General features: G+C 41.0%; 2 protein-coding genes and 4 non-coding genes across 6 annotated transcripts; all 6 read left to right on the top strand.

Annotated features, from left to right (window-relative positions):
• The first annotated feature begins 63 nt into the window (after positions 1-63).
• setd9 (SET domain containing 9) lies at positions 64-1,167 on the top strand. Its single transcript, XM_031740025.2, has one exon. The coding sequence runs from the start codon at positions 99-101 to the stop codon at positions 975-977; it is 879 nt and encodes a 292-aa protein (XP_031595885.1). The 5' UTR covers positions 64-98; the 3' UTR covers positions 978-1,167.
• Positions 1,168-2,848: 1,681 nt separating this feature from the next.
• Positions 2,849-7,652, top strand: eif4a2 (eukaryotic translation initiation factor 4A). Its single transcript, XM_031740013.2, has 11 exons — positions 2,849-2,994; positions 3,847-3,904; positions 4,003-4,135; positions 4,389-4,528; positions 4,921-5,089; positions 5,167-5,276; positions 5,577-5,720; positions 6,094-6,231; positions 6,346-6,435; positions 6,694-6,773; positions 6,848-7,652. Exons 1-11 carry the CDS (start codon positions 2,966-2,968, stop codon positions 6,990-6,992), a joined length of 1,236 nt encoding a protein of 411 aa, XP_031595873.1. The 5' UTR covers positions 2,849-2,965; the 3' UTR covers positions 6,993-7,652.
• LOC116320445 lies at positions 4,183-4,257 on the top strand. Its single transcript, XR_004199455.1, has one exon. It is a non-coding gene; the product is annotated as a small nucleolar RNA SNORD2 (small nucleolar RNA).
• On the top strand, positions 4,740-4,814 carry LOC116320444. The gene has a single exon (XR_004199454.1). It is a non-coding gene; the product is annotated as a small nucleolar RNA SNORD2 (small nucleolar RNA).
• LOC116320443 lies at positions 5,314-5,493 on the top strand. Its single transcript, XR_004199453.1, has one exon. It is a non-coding gene; the product is annotated as a small nucleolar RNA SNORA81 (small nucleolar RNA).
• LOC116320442 lies at positions 5,786-5,969 on the top strand. The gene has a single exon (XR_004199452.1). It is a non-coding gene; the product is annotated as a small nucleolar RNA SNORA81 (small nucleolar RNA).
• Positions 7,653-17,448: the final 9,796 nt, after the last annotated feature.

The following is a 17,448-nucleotide window of genomic DNA, read 5'->3' as shown; positions in this document are numbered from 1 at the left end:
TTCGCTCTACGTTTTGAAATAGCAACAAGTGTTTTTTTTATTTTGAAACAAGCTATCGGAAACGACTCGACGATTCATCCAAAGAACCTCGTTCTTCAATGTCCGACATACAAACAAGTCTCTGGATGTTTACAGTTGTTCTGCGAAGATTTCAGAACAAATGGAAGTCCTACCGACACAGGTTTGTGCCTTGGGTAGTCTTCAACCTGTCTAAAAATGAGAAAACACTGCGGAATGTGACTGAGCGCTCGAAAGACAAGCTAGTCCCCGATGAGGAGGTTTCGCGGAGCCTGCTGACGCTCTTCAGAGCCCTGTTCAGGAGTCATGGGTTTCATCAGAGGCAGTTCCAGACTCCGTTTATGCCGCAGCTAACAAGTGAAGCAGAGCAGGTTGGAGGAGATCCGGTGTGCGGACAGGATGCCATGTTACAGACACTGGGCTTCTGCATTGAGCGGAAACCTAGCACTTTGCCATTCGCAGGAAGCGGAGTCTTTGTCACCAAGGGATTTGTACCCAAAGGAGCAACAGTTGCAATGTATCCTGGCACTGTTTACCAACCCTATGAGCCCATTCTCCTTCAGTCTATCAGAAACCCCTTTGTATTCAGATGCATTGATGGCATCCTGGTTGATGGAAATGACAAAGGCATCTCTAGGATGGTGTTCAAGTCGTGCAGTGGAAGAGACAGAATAGGTCCTTTCTTGACCAGCGACACAAGCTGGCTGACAGACACTCCCCAAAACCCCCTGGCTGTGGGTCAGTATGTGAACAACTGCTCTGACGAGAGGCCTGCCAACGTGTGCTACCAGGAGTACGACGTGCCAGACAAGTTTCCCATTGAGCTCCACCAGTATCTCCCTAACGTCAACTACAGCCAGGGTACACAGAGGCGTCTGCGGTGTGTTGTGCTAGTGTCGCTCAGGGACATTTCAGCAGGGGAGGAACTCTTCTCTAACTACTACACCATTGTGCATTAATATAGTTTCCAAAAGCCTGCATTGGTGACATTCAAACATATCTCCACTTTATTTAATTAAAGGAAAAAAAAGGAAAAATCAAACCGCTCCCTTTGGAAAAAAGGCAAAGCTTTTTTTTGTTGTATGATGTATTGTGTTGTTGGCTGTTTTAACTGAGCAACTGTGGATGAATAAAGTATTTGTAATCTTATTTGATGTGTGTACCACAACCTTTTCATGGTTGTTAAGACAGTAATTTCATTTGATATTAAGTATATGAATTATGGTAGCCTACTTACTCGTGGTTTTTGTAGTTATAGCAGAAAAGAAAGAATGAAGTGTCCCTCTTATTGGCCGAGGCAAAAATCATCACAAGGTCATGTTTAAGAGTGGTGCGCTGATACTGCTGGATGGTCCATAGAGTTGCTCAAATGTTTTAGCTGAAAGCTTTAACTGTTAACTGTCCATGGAGTTTAAATAATTAAAATGTTTCCTATTGAAATGCACTGAAATAGAGCATAGAGATAACAGAACTACTTGTGCAATCCGATTTCAATTCAGTTTTATTTACATAGTGCTAAATCCCAAAAACAGTAAGGTTAAAAAGTCTACAGTCATAGAGAAAAAATCCCAACAATCACAGAAGAGGGGGGCTGAAAGCTGAAGGCTCTGCCTCCTATTCTACTTTTAAATATTCTAGGAACCACAAGACTGAGAGCAAAGTGCTCTGTTAGGGTGATATGAGGTCTTTAAGATAAGATTGGACCTGATTATTCAATATCTTGTATGTGAGGAGAGGGATATTAAGTGTGAGTCTACATTTAACAGGTAGCCAAAGCTAATATGGGAGAAATATGCTCTTTCTTTTTTGTATCAATACAAACACGACTACCTGAGATCAGAGAAAAGCTGCCCATTAAAACAGCTTTGCTGTAGGGGAAGGCTTAAATATACAGAATCTAGATTTGTTTTTTAAAGTAAACAGGGATATTATATCCAGTCACATGAGTGTGCTTCATAATTGATTATTATTGTGATGCTTCTCTCATACTTAGAGAATAATCTTCTGAATATGTATAATAATAATCTCATAATAATCTAGTTAACTCTGCTCTGGTCTAAACCAGAGTAGAGTCCAAAGTCTTCCAAGTAAATCAGGAACTTCTCCAAGAAGGTGAAACTGGTAAGGTAGAGACATGACACAGGGAGAAATGCGTTGTGTTAGCTCAGCTAAACTGGGTACTTTATCAAAGTCCTGAGAAGCAAATCTCACCACTCTGACTCAGTGGATACTAACTTAAGCATTATCTAACTTAACTTTCATCTCAAAGGTCACCAGGAGATAAAAACTGCATGTATGGAATCTCCAGTCAAATCTGATTTTTTTTAAATTAAGGTTTGTTAACTTTTACCCCCAAATAAGTACAACCATCTTTGCTGTCGCTATTCTCCAATATGCTTTTTCACAAGTCTTTAACTCTACACAAAACTGATCAATATGGAACAGTGTGTCAAAGACACAGAAACTGCAGCATTGTCCCTTTTTGTCTCTATGCCAATTAAAAGTTGTTTAATAATCACACTGGGACAGCAAAGCCTCGGTTAGCTCTATGTGGTATTACACTTCATTTTACTTCTTGAACCCCGCCTGCATGGGCCTTACGCAAACCTTCTCTCCAAAAATGTTGCACAACCTTTTCAGAGCGAGTTTTGACCTATTAGAGACACGGTAGTGAGCCCGAGCACCCACTATTACTGCAATATCCTTCCGCCGAGGAATATAGTCTGGAACAATTTTAATGTTTTATTGTTTATCTAAAGACACATTTGAACACAACAAGTACTGTGTTAAATAAAAGGTGATTCAAACATTAAGTCAGTCAACTAATACTTTATTATCAGTCAAACTGGGTACTGAGTTTGTCGGTGAAAATAGTCCGGCTCCATAAATGCAGTTGTATTCTCGAGCAGCGATCTTTCCACTCGCATGCTGAAGTTGGGAACGGATCATGTCTAGCGATTCTGCTGATTACAACAGGTAAGAGGAGACATTTGGTCGTGTTTTTTCAGAACGACACTGGATAGTTATCTGCGCTTAACCTTGCGAAAGTAGTTTGCAGTTGGTGTTATACAAAATTAGTTGTTAAGTAGTTAACTAGGCCCTAACCGCTGTTGAGGTGATCTGTTGCTAACTGTTAGCTATGTGACGCTAGCCGCTCCGTTACACACCGTAGTTCCAAACTGCTGTTAAAAGCATTCTGGTTTAAATGTTTAATATTTGGCCATGTCTAACGTAAAGCACGCCGGGACTTTGTAGTGATAAGTAAAACTCTTTTTTACGGTCGTAGCTGGGGATTACCCAAATTGAGAGCCGTCGGACCAGGCTGTATGTAGGCCTCAGTAGAAGGCACCGTTGGCAGTACAGGCCCAACTGGCCGACATATTGGCTAACGGTGAGCGAAGCAGAGCTCCATGTTGAGGTACATCCAGCGTGTACAGATGTAATTTTAATCTCGAGGACCACAGTGGGTGTGAGGAGCCAGTCTCAAACCTTTACAGGTTACGTAAGCGGCCATTTTATTAAGGACGTGCAGTTGAGCCCGGCTCGTGCAATTTGACACGTGCGCTCAGTGAACCTCCAGACTGTGAAACTACATCCCCGGGGCGTTACCCAGCCTACGATTGACTATCTCACTACATATCTAACGTAATTTCTGTGTTTTAGTTTCTCACCGTGAGCGCGAAATAGGCGGTCTTATTGTTGGAGATGAGTGGGCAGCATACCTTCACATTAAGTGACGCCTCGAAGAAACTATCGCTGTAGCATGCGTTCAGTTTAATTTTTAAGGGCACATTTTATGTGAAAATTGAAGTGTCTCATTTTCAACAGCTCAAGAGATAGAGACCATGGGGGGCCAGATGGAATGGAGCCTGATGGTGTCATTGAGGTAAGTACTAAGGCGAAATATAAACTGGCGCTATATTTTTGGCTGTAAATTGATCATTAAAGTACTAACTCATCCATGTGCTCTTTTCCCCAATTCAGAGCAACTGGAATGAGATTACGGACAACTTTGATGATATGAACCTGAAGGAGACTCTTCTCAGGGGCATATACGCATATGGTTTTGAAAAACCATCTGCCATTCAACAGAGGGCCATCATCCCTTGCATCAAAGGTACAGATACTTTTCTTTTTAAACTCAGAATAGGATTGTAGATGTTTGAGTGAAATGATGGTCTACCATCTTTCGGGACTTACCCAAGACATGGGGATAACTTTGTTTCATGCTGATCACTCAATACTGTGAAATGGTTACTTGATGAGTTAAATCTTGCAAAGGATGATTTTTGTTGTTTAGCCTGTCTGCATGTTTCTGTTTTGAGAAACAAATATATGGACTTAAAATAATTTTTTCCCCTTACTGTCAGGCTATGATGTCATTGCTCAAGCCCAGTCTGGAACTGGCAAGACAGCCACATTTGCCATCTCTATCTTGCAGCAGTTGGATATTGAGCAGAAGGAGACTCAGGCTCTGGTTTTGGCTCCCACTAGAGAGCTGGCTCAGCAGGTATGCTGTTCCTGAGGTCACCATAAACCTCAGCAGTACCTCAGACCTAAGCAGCGTACTGAGGACACTAATTCAGATCATAAGGTACAATCTTTTAAAGATTTGTTCAAATTCCAAAAGATTTGACGAGTATCTTCAGCTAATGTAGTCTCTGTCCGTGGCTACATTGGTCTGAAAGGTGAAATGCTTTCGAATTTTTCTGTGAAAAACTGAGTGATGTGATGGCATACCATCTTTCGGGACTGACTCTTGAAATGGAGAGTTTCTTTTACTCTACTGATCACTTTAAACAGTTTTTCTGCAGTCTGGAGTTTGCAAGTCTTGCCTGGTTCTCTGTGCCACATTATCTTAAACACGTTCTTCTTTCCCTCTGTCCCATCTCCCCCTCTTAGATCCAGAAGGTAATTCTGGCTTTGGGTGACTACATGGGGGCAACCTGCCATGCCTGCATTGGAGGGACCAATCTCCGTAGTGAAATACAGAAGCTCCAGGCCGAGGCCCCTCACATAGTGGTGGGCACACCCGGACGTGTGTACGACATGCTGAACAGGAAACACCTGTGTAAGTATTACAGGTCCTGCTTACTGGAAGCTTGGGTTGGTGATATGTTTGCTAACAAACATGACATTTCTCTGCAGCTCCAAAATGGATCAAGATGTTTGTTCTGGATGAAGCCGATGAGATGTTGAGTCGCGGGTTCAAGGATCAGATCTATGAGATCTTCCAGAAACTGAGCACAAACATTCAAGTAAGAGACTGACGCACACCAGAGAAGAAATAAGATGCCCTTCCGCATCAACAGAGGTCTGCTATAATTGTGTGATCCAGATTTTCTGTTTCATGCAATGATGCTAGCAGATTTTTACGTGGAAGGAGATTATTGTGCACTTGACTGAAAATGAGATGTGGTCGAACCTCTTTCTTAATGTTCGTTGGCTGCAATCTCAAGGTGAAGTGCCACAATTGGCCTTGGCCTCTAATACGCTGTACCAAATTTTACGCAGATTTTTGGGAGGTGGTGGTGTAACATGTAATGCTGGTTCTTCAGGTGGTCCTGCTCTCAGCCACCATGCCAGCAGATGTGTTGGAGGTGACTAAGAAGTTCATGCGAGATCCTGTTCGCATCTTGGTGAAGAAAGAAGAGCTTACCCTTGAGGGTATCAAGCAGTTCTACATTAATGTGGAGCGAGAGGTTGGTAACATTTCTGCACATTACGGTTTTAGGATAATCCTGTACCACTGTGAATGTTTTAATTTCCCTTCTCTCTAAAGCACCCTGCTAAAACTGCAGGAGCCAAGCCTCACAGGTTTAGCTCATGTGGCCGTGTAAGCATGGGTACACCAGAGAAGGAGATCAAAGGCATGGTATTGGAAATGAGGCTAGGAGGGACCTCTTTCTTAATGTCCAGTTTCCTTTGTCTCGAGATCCTGTGTTACACAATAGCTGCTCCTTATTTAACATGGAAGTGGAGTAGATGTTAAACTACAGGATTCTGCTGTGACTTCATGTGGATGTTTTTCAGTTGGCATTGTTTTACGTCTCATAATCTCATGTTTGTTTCCAGGAGTGGAAGCTGGACACTCTCTGTGATCTGTATGAGACTCTGACCATCACACAGGCTGTGATCTTCCTCAACACCAGGAGAAAAGTCGACTGGTTGACTGAAAAGATGCATGCTAGAGACTTCACCGTCTCTGCTCTGGTACGACATGTCCTCTCCTTGCTCGAATCTTATGTTGGCGCACGCAAATGGTTTTGCTCTTCGGTATTAATCCTTTTTTTTTTGTTTGTGTTTTTTTTTTTTTTTTTTTTGCAGCATGGTGACATGGACCAGAAGGAGCGTGACGTGATTATGAGGGAGTTTAGGTCTGGCTCAAGCAGAGTATTGATCACTACTGATCTTCTGGTAAGTGTGAGGTGTATGAAGGGTCAAATGATAATCTGTGACGTTAGAACCCAAAATGTTTTTAATCCTGCAAAAGTCCTGAAATGACCAAGCAGTCGAAACTTTTGGGAGATTAGGGCTCGTTCTCCACAATGGGTTCTTTTAATGTAGGAATCTGTTACTTATTCACGAGCAACATTAACAATATGCAGAGTCTTCATCAGTCTGTCTGTTAAGGACTTGAATTGAGAATGCCCTTTTCTCCCCTCCCCACACCAGGCTCGTGGAATTGATGTGCAGCAGGTTTCCCTGGTCATTAACTATGACCTTCCCACAAACCGTGAGAACTACATTCATAGGTGAGTAAAGTTTCTTTGGAAGAATGTGCCGTTTTTTGCCTCTGAGTCTAACATGGTCCAACTTTCTTCCACAGAATTGGTCGCGGTGGCCGTTTTGGCAGAAAAGGAGTTGCTATCAACTTTGTGACTGAGGAGGACAAGAGGATTCTTCGGGACATCGAGACATTTTACAATACAACCGTGGAGGAGATGCCTATGAATGTGGCCGACCTGATTTGAGCCCTGAGATTTTTTCTTTTTGTTTAAACGCAGTGATAGCGATTGTCCACTTGCATTGTGCTTATTATTCGAGGGGAAAAAAAAAAACTTCTCAATGCTAAACCTTCGATCAGAATTTTGGTATGTGTTAAATGCGAGGTGACTTCTTTGGTGGTCCCTCTTGGACAGTTGTAGATTCTGACCTTGACAGTTGATTGGTTGGAGCTACAAAGCCATGGGGGCTGTAAGCATTAAGGTTCTTATCAGGTATTTCTTTCAATGTTCACTTAAGATGCGTGTATTCGATGTTCTCCACCATTTAGTAACTTACTTGTGGACTAAAAGGTATAAGTGCTGTATAAAGTCTGCAAATTATGTTATGCTAACATATGTGCGATGTATCGTGGGCCTGCTTTATAGAGGCTTTTGTCATGTTATACTGTAGGATTTACTTGCTTTTTGTTTATCTTTTGTGAATGTGTTTAATTTAAATGTACCATATATTTTTTATCCCACTTGCTATATATATCAGAATTCCTCACTGGTTGGCTATATTTTGCTGACGTGGTTTTACCCTTTACCCAGAGTATATTGCCAGTTCCCCTCCTTGACTACTTTTCAGATTTCCTCCTCTTGGATTGTATGAATGTCTTAATAAACTTAAAAGTTGCTCTAAGTTAACTTATTTTAGTGTGTGGGTTTATACTGTGATTGTTATAACATTTTTAGAACACAGGGTTCAGTGCTGCAACTGACATTCATAGACATGAAGAGATGCAAGCACTCACACCAATATGTATGCAGTACAGAACTTATGTAACAATTCCACTTAGTGGTATTCCTGCAGCAAGATGAGCTCAACTTTAGCAGCACAGTACTCCAGTATTTTAAACTTAAAATTAGTAAACATTGAAAGATCTGTGAAACTCTAGATCAGGGGGTCAAACTCCAGTCCTTGAGGTCCAGTGTCCTGAAGCTTTTCCACGTATCCCTGCTGCAACACATCTGAATAACGTTAGGTTATTAGCAAAACTATAGAACTAGACTGCATGCTGAGGTGGCGACCCCTAACCCTACTCAAGTAATTTTAAATGTAAGTGTTTGGAGAATTGTACATCGAAAAGTACCTTTATTGCACCATTCACTCGAGCTGCTGTAACATAATTCAAGCGGCTCAGAATGCAGTCGAGTTGTAGAGTCTTGCTAATGACCTAATTTTATTCAGGTGTGTTGCATCAGGGACACATGGAAAAGTTTCAGGACACTAGACTTCAAGGACTGGAGTTTGACACGTGCTCTAGATCAGTGGTTCTCAAACTTTTGACAATAAGTACCACCTCATAAAATATATGGCTCTTAAAGTACCACCCTTATGACCAACATTAAAGTACAGTAGTATACGCCTGTTTACACAAGACAATTTTATTTCTTATATGAATTTTATTTATTTTAACTGTCAAACAGGATGTGACAAGTGATCACAACATAAAAGTTATAAAATGTTTGGAGCATTCCTGTGTACCACTAGAGGGAGCCCATGTACCACCAGAGGTACACGTATCACAGTTTGAGAACCTGAAAGTGTTGAAATGAACCCCAAATACAAGGAAACCATTCCATTTAAATCTTGGTCAGATTCTTTTTTAACTCCTGAGAAATGCATGACAAAGTGATCTTATTTTCCACTGTATGCGATTAGTGGATATGTAACAACTTGTATTGTTATTTAGTTTTTAAGTGTTTATATTTGCCCACACTCTAATATGTAAGATATCTCAAAGCTGCACTATTATAAATAAACACTAAGTGGCACTGTTCACAAGACCTGTGACCTGACATGGAAAAAAAGGACTGGGGTTAAAAATCCAGTTAAGGCAGCAGAGGACACATTTGTACACGAGCTGCGACAGCATCTTTGTCTTCATTACTTCATGTCGTTTGTCCAATTCCAGCCAAGCCATGGATGTGTCCGTTTTGCATATAGCATTACGCTGATAGGTTTTTTGGGAAATTACTCCATTTCTTCTCCCCATTTTGCCTTTGTACACCACCACAGTGATTTTTGGACCAAACAATCAAGACGTGGTTGAAGTGCAAACTACGCTTTAATTGAAGGGGTTTAACAAAAGTATTGCACTAACTTTTTAGGAATTACAAATATTTTTAGATACAGTGTCTTTATTAAACAAACAAACATAAGTATTAGGATTGCTTTTAGGAACTTTGTTTTTGCAGTCAATGACTGCCTGAAGTCTAGAAGCCATGGACATCACCAAATGTCGTGTTTCCTCCCTTGAGATGTTCTGTCAGGCCATCACTGCAGCCACTGGGTTTCTCTGCCTTTAGTTTAGACTTCAGGAGCTGAAATCATGCTCTGTTGGGTCTAGGGTTGATTTACCCATTTATCCATCTGCACTGTGAAACACTGTGCGATCAGTTTTGCAGCATTTGTCTGCATCTGTGCAGGCTCTTTTAGATGTTTTCTGGTGAAGTCTGTCTTTCTTGTTCACAAGTGTAACCGAAGACCTCATACTTGCAGACCTTGATAACGATATGCCTGCCTCCTCGAGAGCGTGTTCGACTTAGATGTTGTGAACTTGTTTTTCTTAACCATGTATATAATTTCCACCATCCTCTTTCATTGTGTCCTCTCCTTTTTCATGGAACAATAAGGAAACAGTCAGTTGTCCAATAACTTTTAAATTTCTGAAATTGGTTGACTGCATAAAAATGGCTGTAGTCCCTAAACAGTTAATGCAATATTATTTTTAAACCCCGTCAATTAAAACTTGTAGTTATACTTCATTTTTGTGCAATGAAAGTTTGTACTTCAGTCAGCTAATGTGCAGACAGTTTATATGAAAGCTGACATAGTCATTTGCTCTTAGAGAATTAGGTCAGCAGGAAGCATCCCGACGCTCCTGATAAAAGTCCACTTATAAAAGCGTTCATGGGAGCTTATTTCCATACCGTTCCACTGTAGTCCTTTATATTTATAAACGTACACAAGAGGACAGGTGCAGATTGCAGCGGACTGTACGGGCAGCAGAAAGGATCATCGGCGCCCCCCTGCCCTCCATCCAGGATCTGTACCTCTCAAGAACCAGGAAACGGGCAGGGAAAATCATCACAGACCCCTCACACCCTGGACACAGACTTTTTGACCTGCTGCCCTCTGGCAGACGGTACAGAAGCCTGCAGACCAGGACCACCCGACACAGGAACAGTTTCTTTCCCCTCGCCATCTCCCTCCTAAACAGTTGACCTGTCACACTGCTCACACTGCCAGACTGCAACTGCACCTTATGTACATTCTGTAGTATTCATTCCACCTCTTTTCATTTCTGTATTTTATGTATATATGTTTAGATTAGTTATTTATAGTTGGTTTACACAGCTTTGTGTATGTATGTGTATGCATGTGTAATGTATATGTAGACACGTGTGTGTGTGATTTACATTGCTGTGCTTGAGAGCCACCATCTACCGGAACTAAATTCCTTGTATGTGTCTGCACATATACATGGCCAATAAACACGATTCTGATTCTGATTCTGAAGAATATTAGAGATGCAAATATGAGAGATTCTCCCACTTCATCTGGGAGTCTGTATGGAGGAAAACACGTCGGTAATAATCTACTCTAGCATCAAATGTGTTGGTGTCACTGGAGACAGGAGGGAGAGAACCTCAGCACACATAAAGAGTACAGAAGCAACACATAACAGCAAAAACAAGCAAAAGAGCAATTTGTCATTGTATGTTTAGGCACTAGCAGCCTGTCACAAAAACACATCATTTGTTTCCATTTCTTTATTTGAATGTAGAACAAAATGTCAAAGATAACACAGTCTGACAGACACCAAATCTTTGCACCAACAAGATGATTTCCAAAAACGTTTAGTTTAAAAGAAGGCGTGTCTCAGCATGCTGTGGAAATGGGACAAGTGAACGGTATCTGAAAGTCACGTCTTTGAGAACAAATCCAGCAAAGGTGTGGCACAGAACGTGAGAGATGCAGCTGACCCTTCAGCTGATGATGATTCCCGTCATCAGAAATGGTCTCAGTGGAAGGGTGACTGTCAACAAGCTTACGGAAGGCAAACAGGGAGAAAAGGCTGAGATATGCCAAACTACACGAGAACTGGACTGAAGATCTCATGGATTTGAATCCAAATTTGAAATTTTTGGCTCAAATCATTGTCAGTATGTATGGAGGAGACCAGGAGAGAGGTACAACAGTCTACAAACACGGTGGAGGCTCTGTCATGGTTTGGGGCTGTCAGCGGTGTTGGGCATATTGTCAAAATTTATAGAATTCTGAACTCAGAAAACAGCAAATCTGTGAAGAATTGGTCTGACAGATACCTTGCTCAAGCAGAGAAAATCATCATTATAAAGGGTCGAACTTTGCTGTAATGTAGAGAAAAATCCTGCTAGCAGAACTGACCACAGAAATAGCAGTTTGAAACAACAATGTTGCAAATGTGGAAGCAGAAACCGCACAAGCAGAAGCTGTGGACAAAAGTTTCAGACTGTCTCAGCAATGCAAAGCCCCAACCATCCAACATCAGCACGGAGGAGGGAAAGTCACGCACCCTTGTCTAAACCATAAAGACGATTGTGGGAAAATTTTGTCACTGCTCAGTGACAAAAATAGCCTACTTATGAGCCCCTGAAACAAGACCCAGGAACTGGTTACAGGAAGAGGGTGACAGATTGTCCTGTCCTAACTGCTTTAGCAAATGCTACTGACTGGACCTCATACCACAGGCTATAGCCAGGGGAAGCTACACCACGTGTTTGGTTTTGGAACTGTATCTTACTACTGAAAAAGTTACGTCCAGATGAACAGAATCAACTTTTGGGGATTAAAAAAGTAACATCAGATTTTAAGCCACCTTTCAGTACCAGCATTCTAAAAGAGTACAAACTCTTTTTGCCTTATATACTGTATGTTTCTATATATGTTTCCATACGGCTCCATAAATTGATGGACCTATTTCACTGTTGTAGGAAAATGTAAAGAAATTATGGTTTGTTTGAGACTTCTGCACGGTACTGTAGTCTGTGACTGTGGGTTCTTTGACAAGCTGTGGGGCCGTGCGTGTGCGTGTACTTCATTTGTTGCTTAAGTTGACAGTTAAACGTCTCTGGACTCTCTGATCATGTTAAGACGGTGGACAGTGGGAGGCTCTGTAGACGGGCTGCAGACCGCTCATCCAATCCGACATTAGAAACAGTACACGTGTTGTCTGAGTGGTGTCCCAGAAACGATGTGGGCTTCATAGATAATTGGCAAACCTTCTGGAGGAAACCTGGTCTTGTTAGGAGAGACGGCATCCATCCCACTTTGGATGGAGCAGCTCTCATTTCTAGAAATATGGACCAATTTATTAAACCCCCCAAAATATGACTATCCAGAGTTGGGACCAGGAAGCAGAGTTGCAGTCTTACACGCCTCTCTGCAGCTTCTCTCCTCCTGCTACCCCCAAAAACCCATCTCCATTGAGACTGTGTCAGCTCCCAAAAGACAAAAACAAACTAAAACCAGCAATAAACAACTTAAACATAAAAATCACAAAGAAAGAACAATACAGTATCCACATCTGAACCAAAGAGTAAAACAGTGAAATGTGGATTATTAAATATTAGGTCTCTCTCCTCCAAGTCTCTGTTAGTACATGACTTAATAATTGATCAACAAATCGATTTACTCTGCCTTACAGAAACCTGGTTGCAGCAGGATGAGTATGTTAGTTTAAATGAATCAACACCCTGAGTCATTCTAACTACCAGAAATCTCGAAGCACAGGCCGAGGGGCGGTGTGGCAGCAATTTTTCACACCAGTCTATTAATTAACGAAAGACCAAGACAGACTTTTAATTCATTTGAAAGCCTGATGCTTAGCCTCGTCCACCCCAGCTGTAAAACTCAGAAACCAGTCTTACTTGTTATCATCTATCGTCCACCTGGGCCTTACACAGAGTTTTCTCTGATTTCTCAGACTTTTTATCTGATTTAGTGCTCAGCTCAGATAAAATAATTATTGTGGGTGATTTTAACATCCATGTAGATGCTAAAAATGACAGCCTCAACATCGCATTTAATCTGTTATTAGACTCAATTGGCTTCTCTCAAAATGTAAAAGAACCCACCCACCACTTTAATCACACTCTAGATCTTGTTTTAACATATGGCATAGAAACTGAACATTTAACAGTGTTTCCTGAAAACCCTCTGCTGTCTGATCATTTCCTGATAACATTTACATTTACAATAATTGATTACACAGCAATGGAGAGTAGACTTTATCAAAGTAGATGTCTTTCTGAAAGTGCTGTAACTAAGTTTAAGAATATAATCCACCCACTGTTATCATCTTCAATGCCCTGTACCAACATAGAGCAGAGCAGCTATCTGAACGCTACTCCAACAGAGGTCGATTATCTTGTTAATAATTTTACCTCTCTCTCACGCATGCGACTCTGGATACTGTAGCTCCTGTGAAAACTAAAGCCTCAAATCCGAAGTACCTGACTCCGTGGTATAATTCTCAAACACGTAGCCTAAAGCAGATAACTCGTAAGCTGGAGAGGAAATGGCGTGTCACAAATTTAGAGGATCATCATTTAGCCTGGAGAAATAGTTTGCTGCTTTATAAGAAAGCCCTCCGCAAAGCCAGAACATCTTACTATTCGTCACTGATTGAAGAAAATAAGAACAACCCCAGGTTTCTCTTCAGCACTGTAGCCAGGCTGACAAAAAGTCAGAGCTCTACTGAGCCAACAATCCCTTTAACGTTAACTAGTAATGACTTCATGAACTTCTTCACAAATAAAATTTTTATCATTAGAGAAAAATGACCAATAATCATCCCACAGATGTAATATTATCTACAGCTACTTTTAGTACCATCGGTGTTAAGTTAGACTCTTTTTCTCCAATTGATCTTTCTGAGTTAACTTCAATAATTAATTCCTCCAAACCATCAACGTGTCTTTTAGACCCCATTCCTACAAAACTGCTCAAAGAAGTCCTGCCATTAATTAATTCTTCGATCTTAAATATGATCAACCTCTCTCTAATAATCGGCTATGTACCACAGGCCTTCAAGGTGGCTGTAGTTAAACCTTTACTTAAAAAGCCATCTCTAGACCCAGCTGTCTTAGCTAATTATAGGCCAATCTCCAACCTTCCTTTCATATCAAAAATCCTTGAAAGAGTAGTTGTCAAACAGCTAACAGATCATCTGCAGAGGAATGGCTTATTTGAAGAGTTTCAGTCAGGTTTCAGAGCTCATCACAGCACAGAAACAGCTTTAGTGAAGGTTACAAATGATCTTCTTATGGCCTCTGACAGTGGACTCATCTCTGTGCTTGTCCTGCTAGACCTCAGTGCTGCGTTTGATACTGTTGACCATAATATCCTATTAGAGCGATTAGAACATGCTGTAGGTATTACAGGTACTGCACTGCAGTGGTTTGTATCATATCTATCTAATAGACTCCAATTTGTTCAAGTAAATGGAGAGTCCTCTTCACCCACTAAGGTTAAATATGGTGTTCCACAGGGTTCAGTGCTAGGACCAATTCTATTTACATTATACATGCTTCCCTTAGGCAGCATCATTAGAAGACATAGCATAAATTTTCACTGCTATGCAGATGACACGCAGCTCTATCTATCCATGAAGCCAGGTAACACACACCAATTAGTGAAACTGCAGGAATGTCTTAAAGACATAAAGACCTGGATGGCCGCTAACTTTCTGCTTCTTAATTCAGATAAAACTGAGGTTATTGTACTCGGCCCTGAAAATCTTAGAACTATGGTATCTAAGCAGATTCTTACTCTGGATGGCATTACCTCGGCCTCCAGTAACACTGTGAGGAACCTTGAGTCATTTTTGACCAGGACATGTCCTTCAATGCACATATTAAACAAATATGTAAGACTGCTTTCTTCCATTTGCGCAACATCTCTAAAATTAGAAATATCCTGTCTCAGAGTGATGCTGAAAAACTAGTTCATGCATTTATTACTTCCAGGCTGGACTACTGTAATTCTTTATTATCAGGATGTCCTAAAACTCACTGAAAAGCCTTCAGCTGATCCAAAATGCTGCAGCAAGGGTACTGACAGGGACTAGAAAGAGAGCATATTTCTCCTGTTTTGGCTTCCTTCATTGGCTTCCTGTTAAATCCAGAATTGAATTCAAAATCCTGCTCCTCACATACAAAGTCTTAAATAATCAGGCCCCATCTTATCTTAATGACCTTGTAGTACCATATCACCCCATTAGAGCACTTCGCTCTCGCTCTGCAGGCTTACTTGTTGTTCCTAGAGTATTTAAAAGTAGAATGGGAGGCAGAGCCTTCAGTTTTCAGGCCCCTCTTCTGTGGAACCAGCTTCCAGTTTGGATTCGGGAGACAGACACTATCTCTACTTTCAAGATTAGGCTTAAAACTTTCCTTTTGCTAAAGCATATAGTTAGGGCTGGACCAGGTGACCCTGAATCCTCCCTTAGTTATGCTGCAATAGATGTAGGCTGCCGGGGATTCCCATGATGCATTGAGTTTTTCCTTCCACTCACCTTTCTCACTCACTATGTGTTAATAGACCTCTCTGCATCGAATCATATCTGTTATTAATCTCTGTCTCTCTTCCACAGCATGTCTTTATCCTGTTTTCCTTCTTCACCCCAACCGGTCGCAGCAGATGGCCGCCCCTCCTGAGCCTGGTTCTGCCGGAGGTTTCTTCCTGTTAAAGGGAGTTTTTCCTTCCCACTGTCGCCAAAGTGCTTGCTCATAGGGGGTCATATGATTGTTGGGCTTTTCTCTGTATTTATTATTGTGCTATCTACTGTACAATATAAAGCGCCTTGAGGCGACTTTTGTTGTGATTTGGCGCTATATAAATAAAATTGAATTGAATTGAATTGAATTTTGTGTGCCGGTAAGTGTAAGCTAGTCAGTTAAACAGGAAGAGGCTGAAGTTGATTGTTAGTCTGCCATTTGCATGCAAACCCACAGCATATGGAGCTCATAATACAAGAGAAATAGGTCATATGTAGACCACAAAAACAAAAAAAGAGTCCAATGGAGACAGCAGGAACCACAGGAGCAATCAAAGCAACATGTTAGCTGCAGACACAGGTTAGAAAAACCCAAAAAATACAAAACAGTAAACCAGAAAGTACACTTTGTAAAGACAGTGGTCTGCCCTGTGGACATTGAGGTTATACCAGTTTTAATAAATGCACCCATTAAAGCCGATCAAATGGGACCAGACTGACAAAAACAAAAATGAAAGGAATTTTCTCTATATATTATATTTTATTACTTCTTTACTCCCAAAACATGAACAGCACATTAGACATAAAAAACCCCTAAAAAGCCTCAACTTGTGGAATAACACTCTTTGATCAACCTGTAAACTATGAATTAAAGAAAAGAGTACAGAGAAGGCTGAGATCACACTGTGGAGACCATTTTCCTGCACTACAACCTGCTGTTTTCATTTCATTTATACATATTTTATCATAACACATCATATACAGATCCAATATGTGATTAAAATGAGGACATTACATGCAAATCAAATATCAAAATATCAAATAGCACTGAGCACTCCTTACCCTTTAATCTAACCTCTCTTCTTCCTCTCCTGCCTCTCTCTTTCTCCATCTCTGAGGGAACTTACCTCACATGCTTTTGTCCCCCTGTGAAATACAGCAGCTGGACCTTTAGCTAGCAACACACTGCAAACACACAAACTGCACACAGATAGTTTGTGTGTTTGCTGATGTTTGTTGAGCCCATAGTAATGCTATTTTTAAAATGACCTGACACTTAAAAAAAATAAAAATGTTACTTCCTTTGTGCTTCCTCCTCTTCAGAAGCGTTAGCTAGATTCTGATCCACGACTTAGACACCTGCGCTCGCTCCAGCCCACTTTAACCCCCGAGTATAAACGTTATAAATTATACCTTTGAGCCTAAATTAATGAGTTTGCTTTGAAAATGTAAAGAGTAGAAATTGAGGTCATTTATGTAAACATTTAGTGAGTAAAAGGTCAGAAAAATAAATATTCACATACAGATACCTAAAAATACAGCTTAAATATGGCACTTTGTTCCTTCACACCTCTGAATTTGGGTAAATGTTGTGGAGAAGAAGAGTTGTACGACCTGCAAAATGTCCCGTTTTACATGAGCACGCACCAAGCCTGAAGCAGAACTCCTGACTTAACAGAGAGATTTGACACATTGTGATACCCACATCTCTAACCAAGGTCAATCCACTGATCTCCACCTGGTTGAGCACATTTGTCATTTGCTGAAAGCAGAATGATTTATGAGCAAACTGCTGCAGGCAACTTCATTTCAAATGTGCTGTCTGGGTGCGCAGAGGGAATTACAAAGACTGAAATCTGTACTCTCCAAAACATTTAGAGGCGGCGGCTGTGAGGTCG

Source organism: Oreochromis aureus, linkage group 18 (assembly GCF_013358895.1).
Source record: "Oreochromis aureus strain Israel breed Guangdong linkage group 18, ZZ_aureus, whole genome shotgun sequence".
Taxonomy (NCBI): Eukaryota; Metazoa; Chordata; class Actinopteri; order Cichliformes; family Cichlidae; genus Oreochromis; species Oreochromis aureus.
This window is presented reverse-complemented; position numbering and strand designations above follow the sequence as displayed.

Coding starts and splice junctions, on each gene's coding strand:
- setd9 (XM_031740025.2), top strand. CDS start 99: ATGTCCGACATACAAACAAGTCTCTGGATGTTTACAGTTGTTCTGCGA.
- eif4a2 (XM_031740013.2), top strand. CDS start 2,966: ATGTCTAGCGATTCTGCTGATTACAACAG. Junction 3,905..4,002: donor AGCCTGATGGTGTCATTGAG/GTAAGTACTAAG, acceptor TCCCCAATTCAG/AGCAACTGGAATGAGATTAC. Junction 6,436..6,693: donor TGATCACTACTGATCTTCTG/GTAAGTGTGAGG, acceptor TCCCCACACCAG/GCTCGTGGAATTGATGTGCA.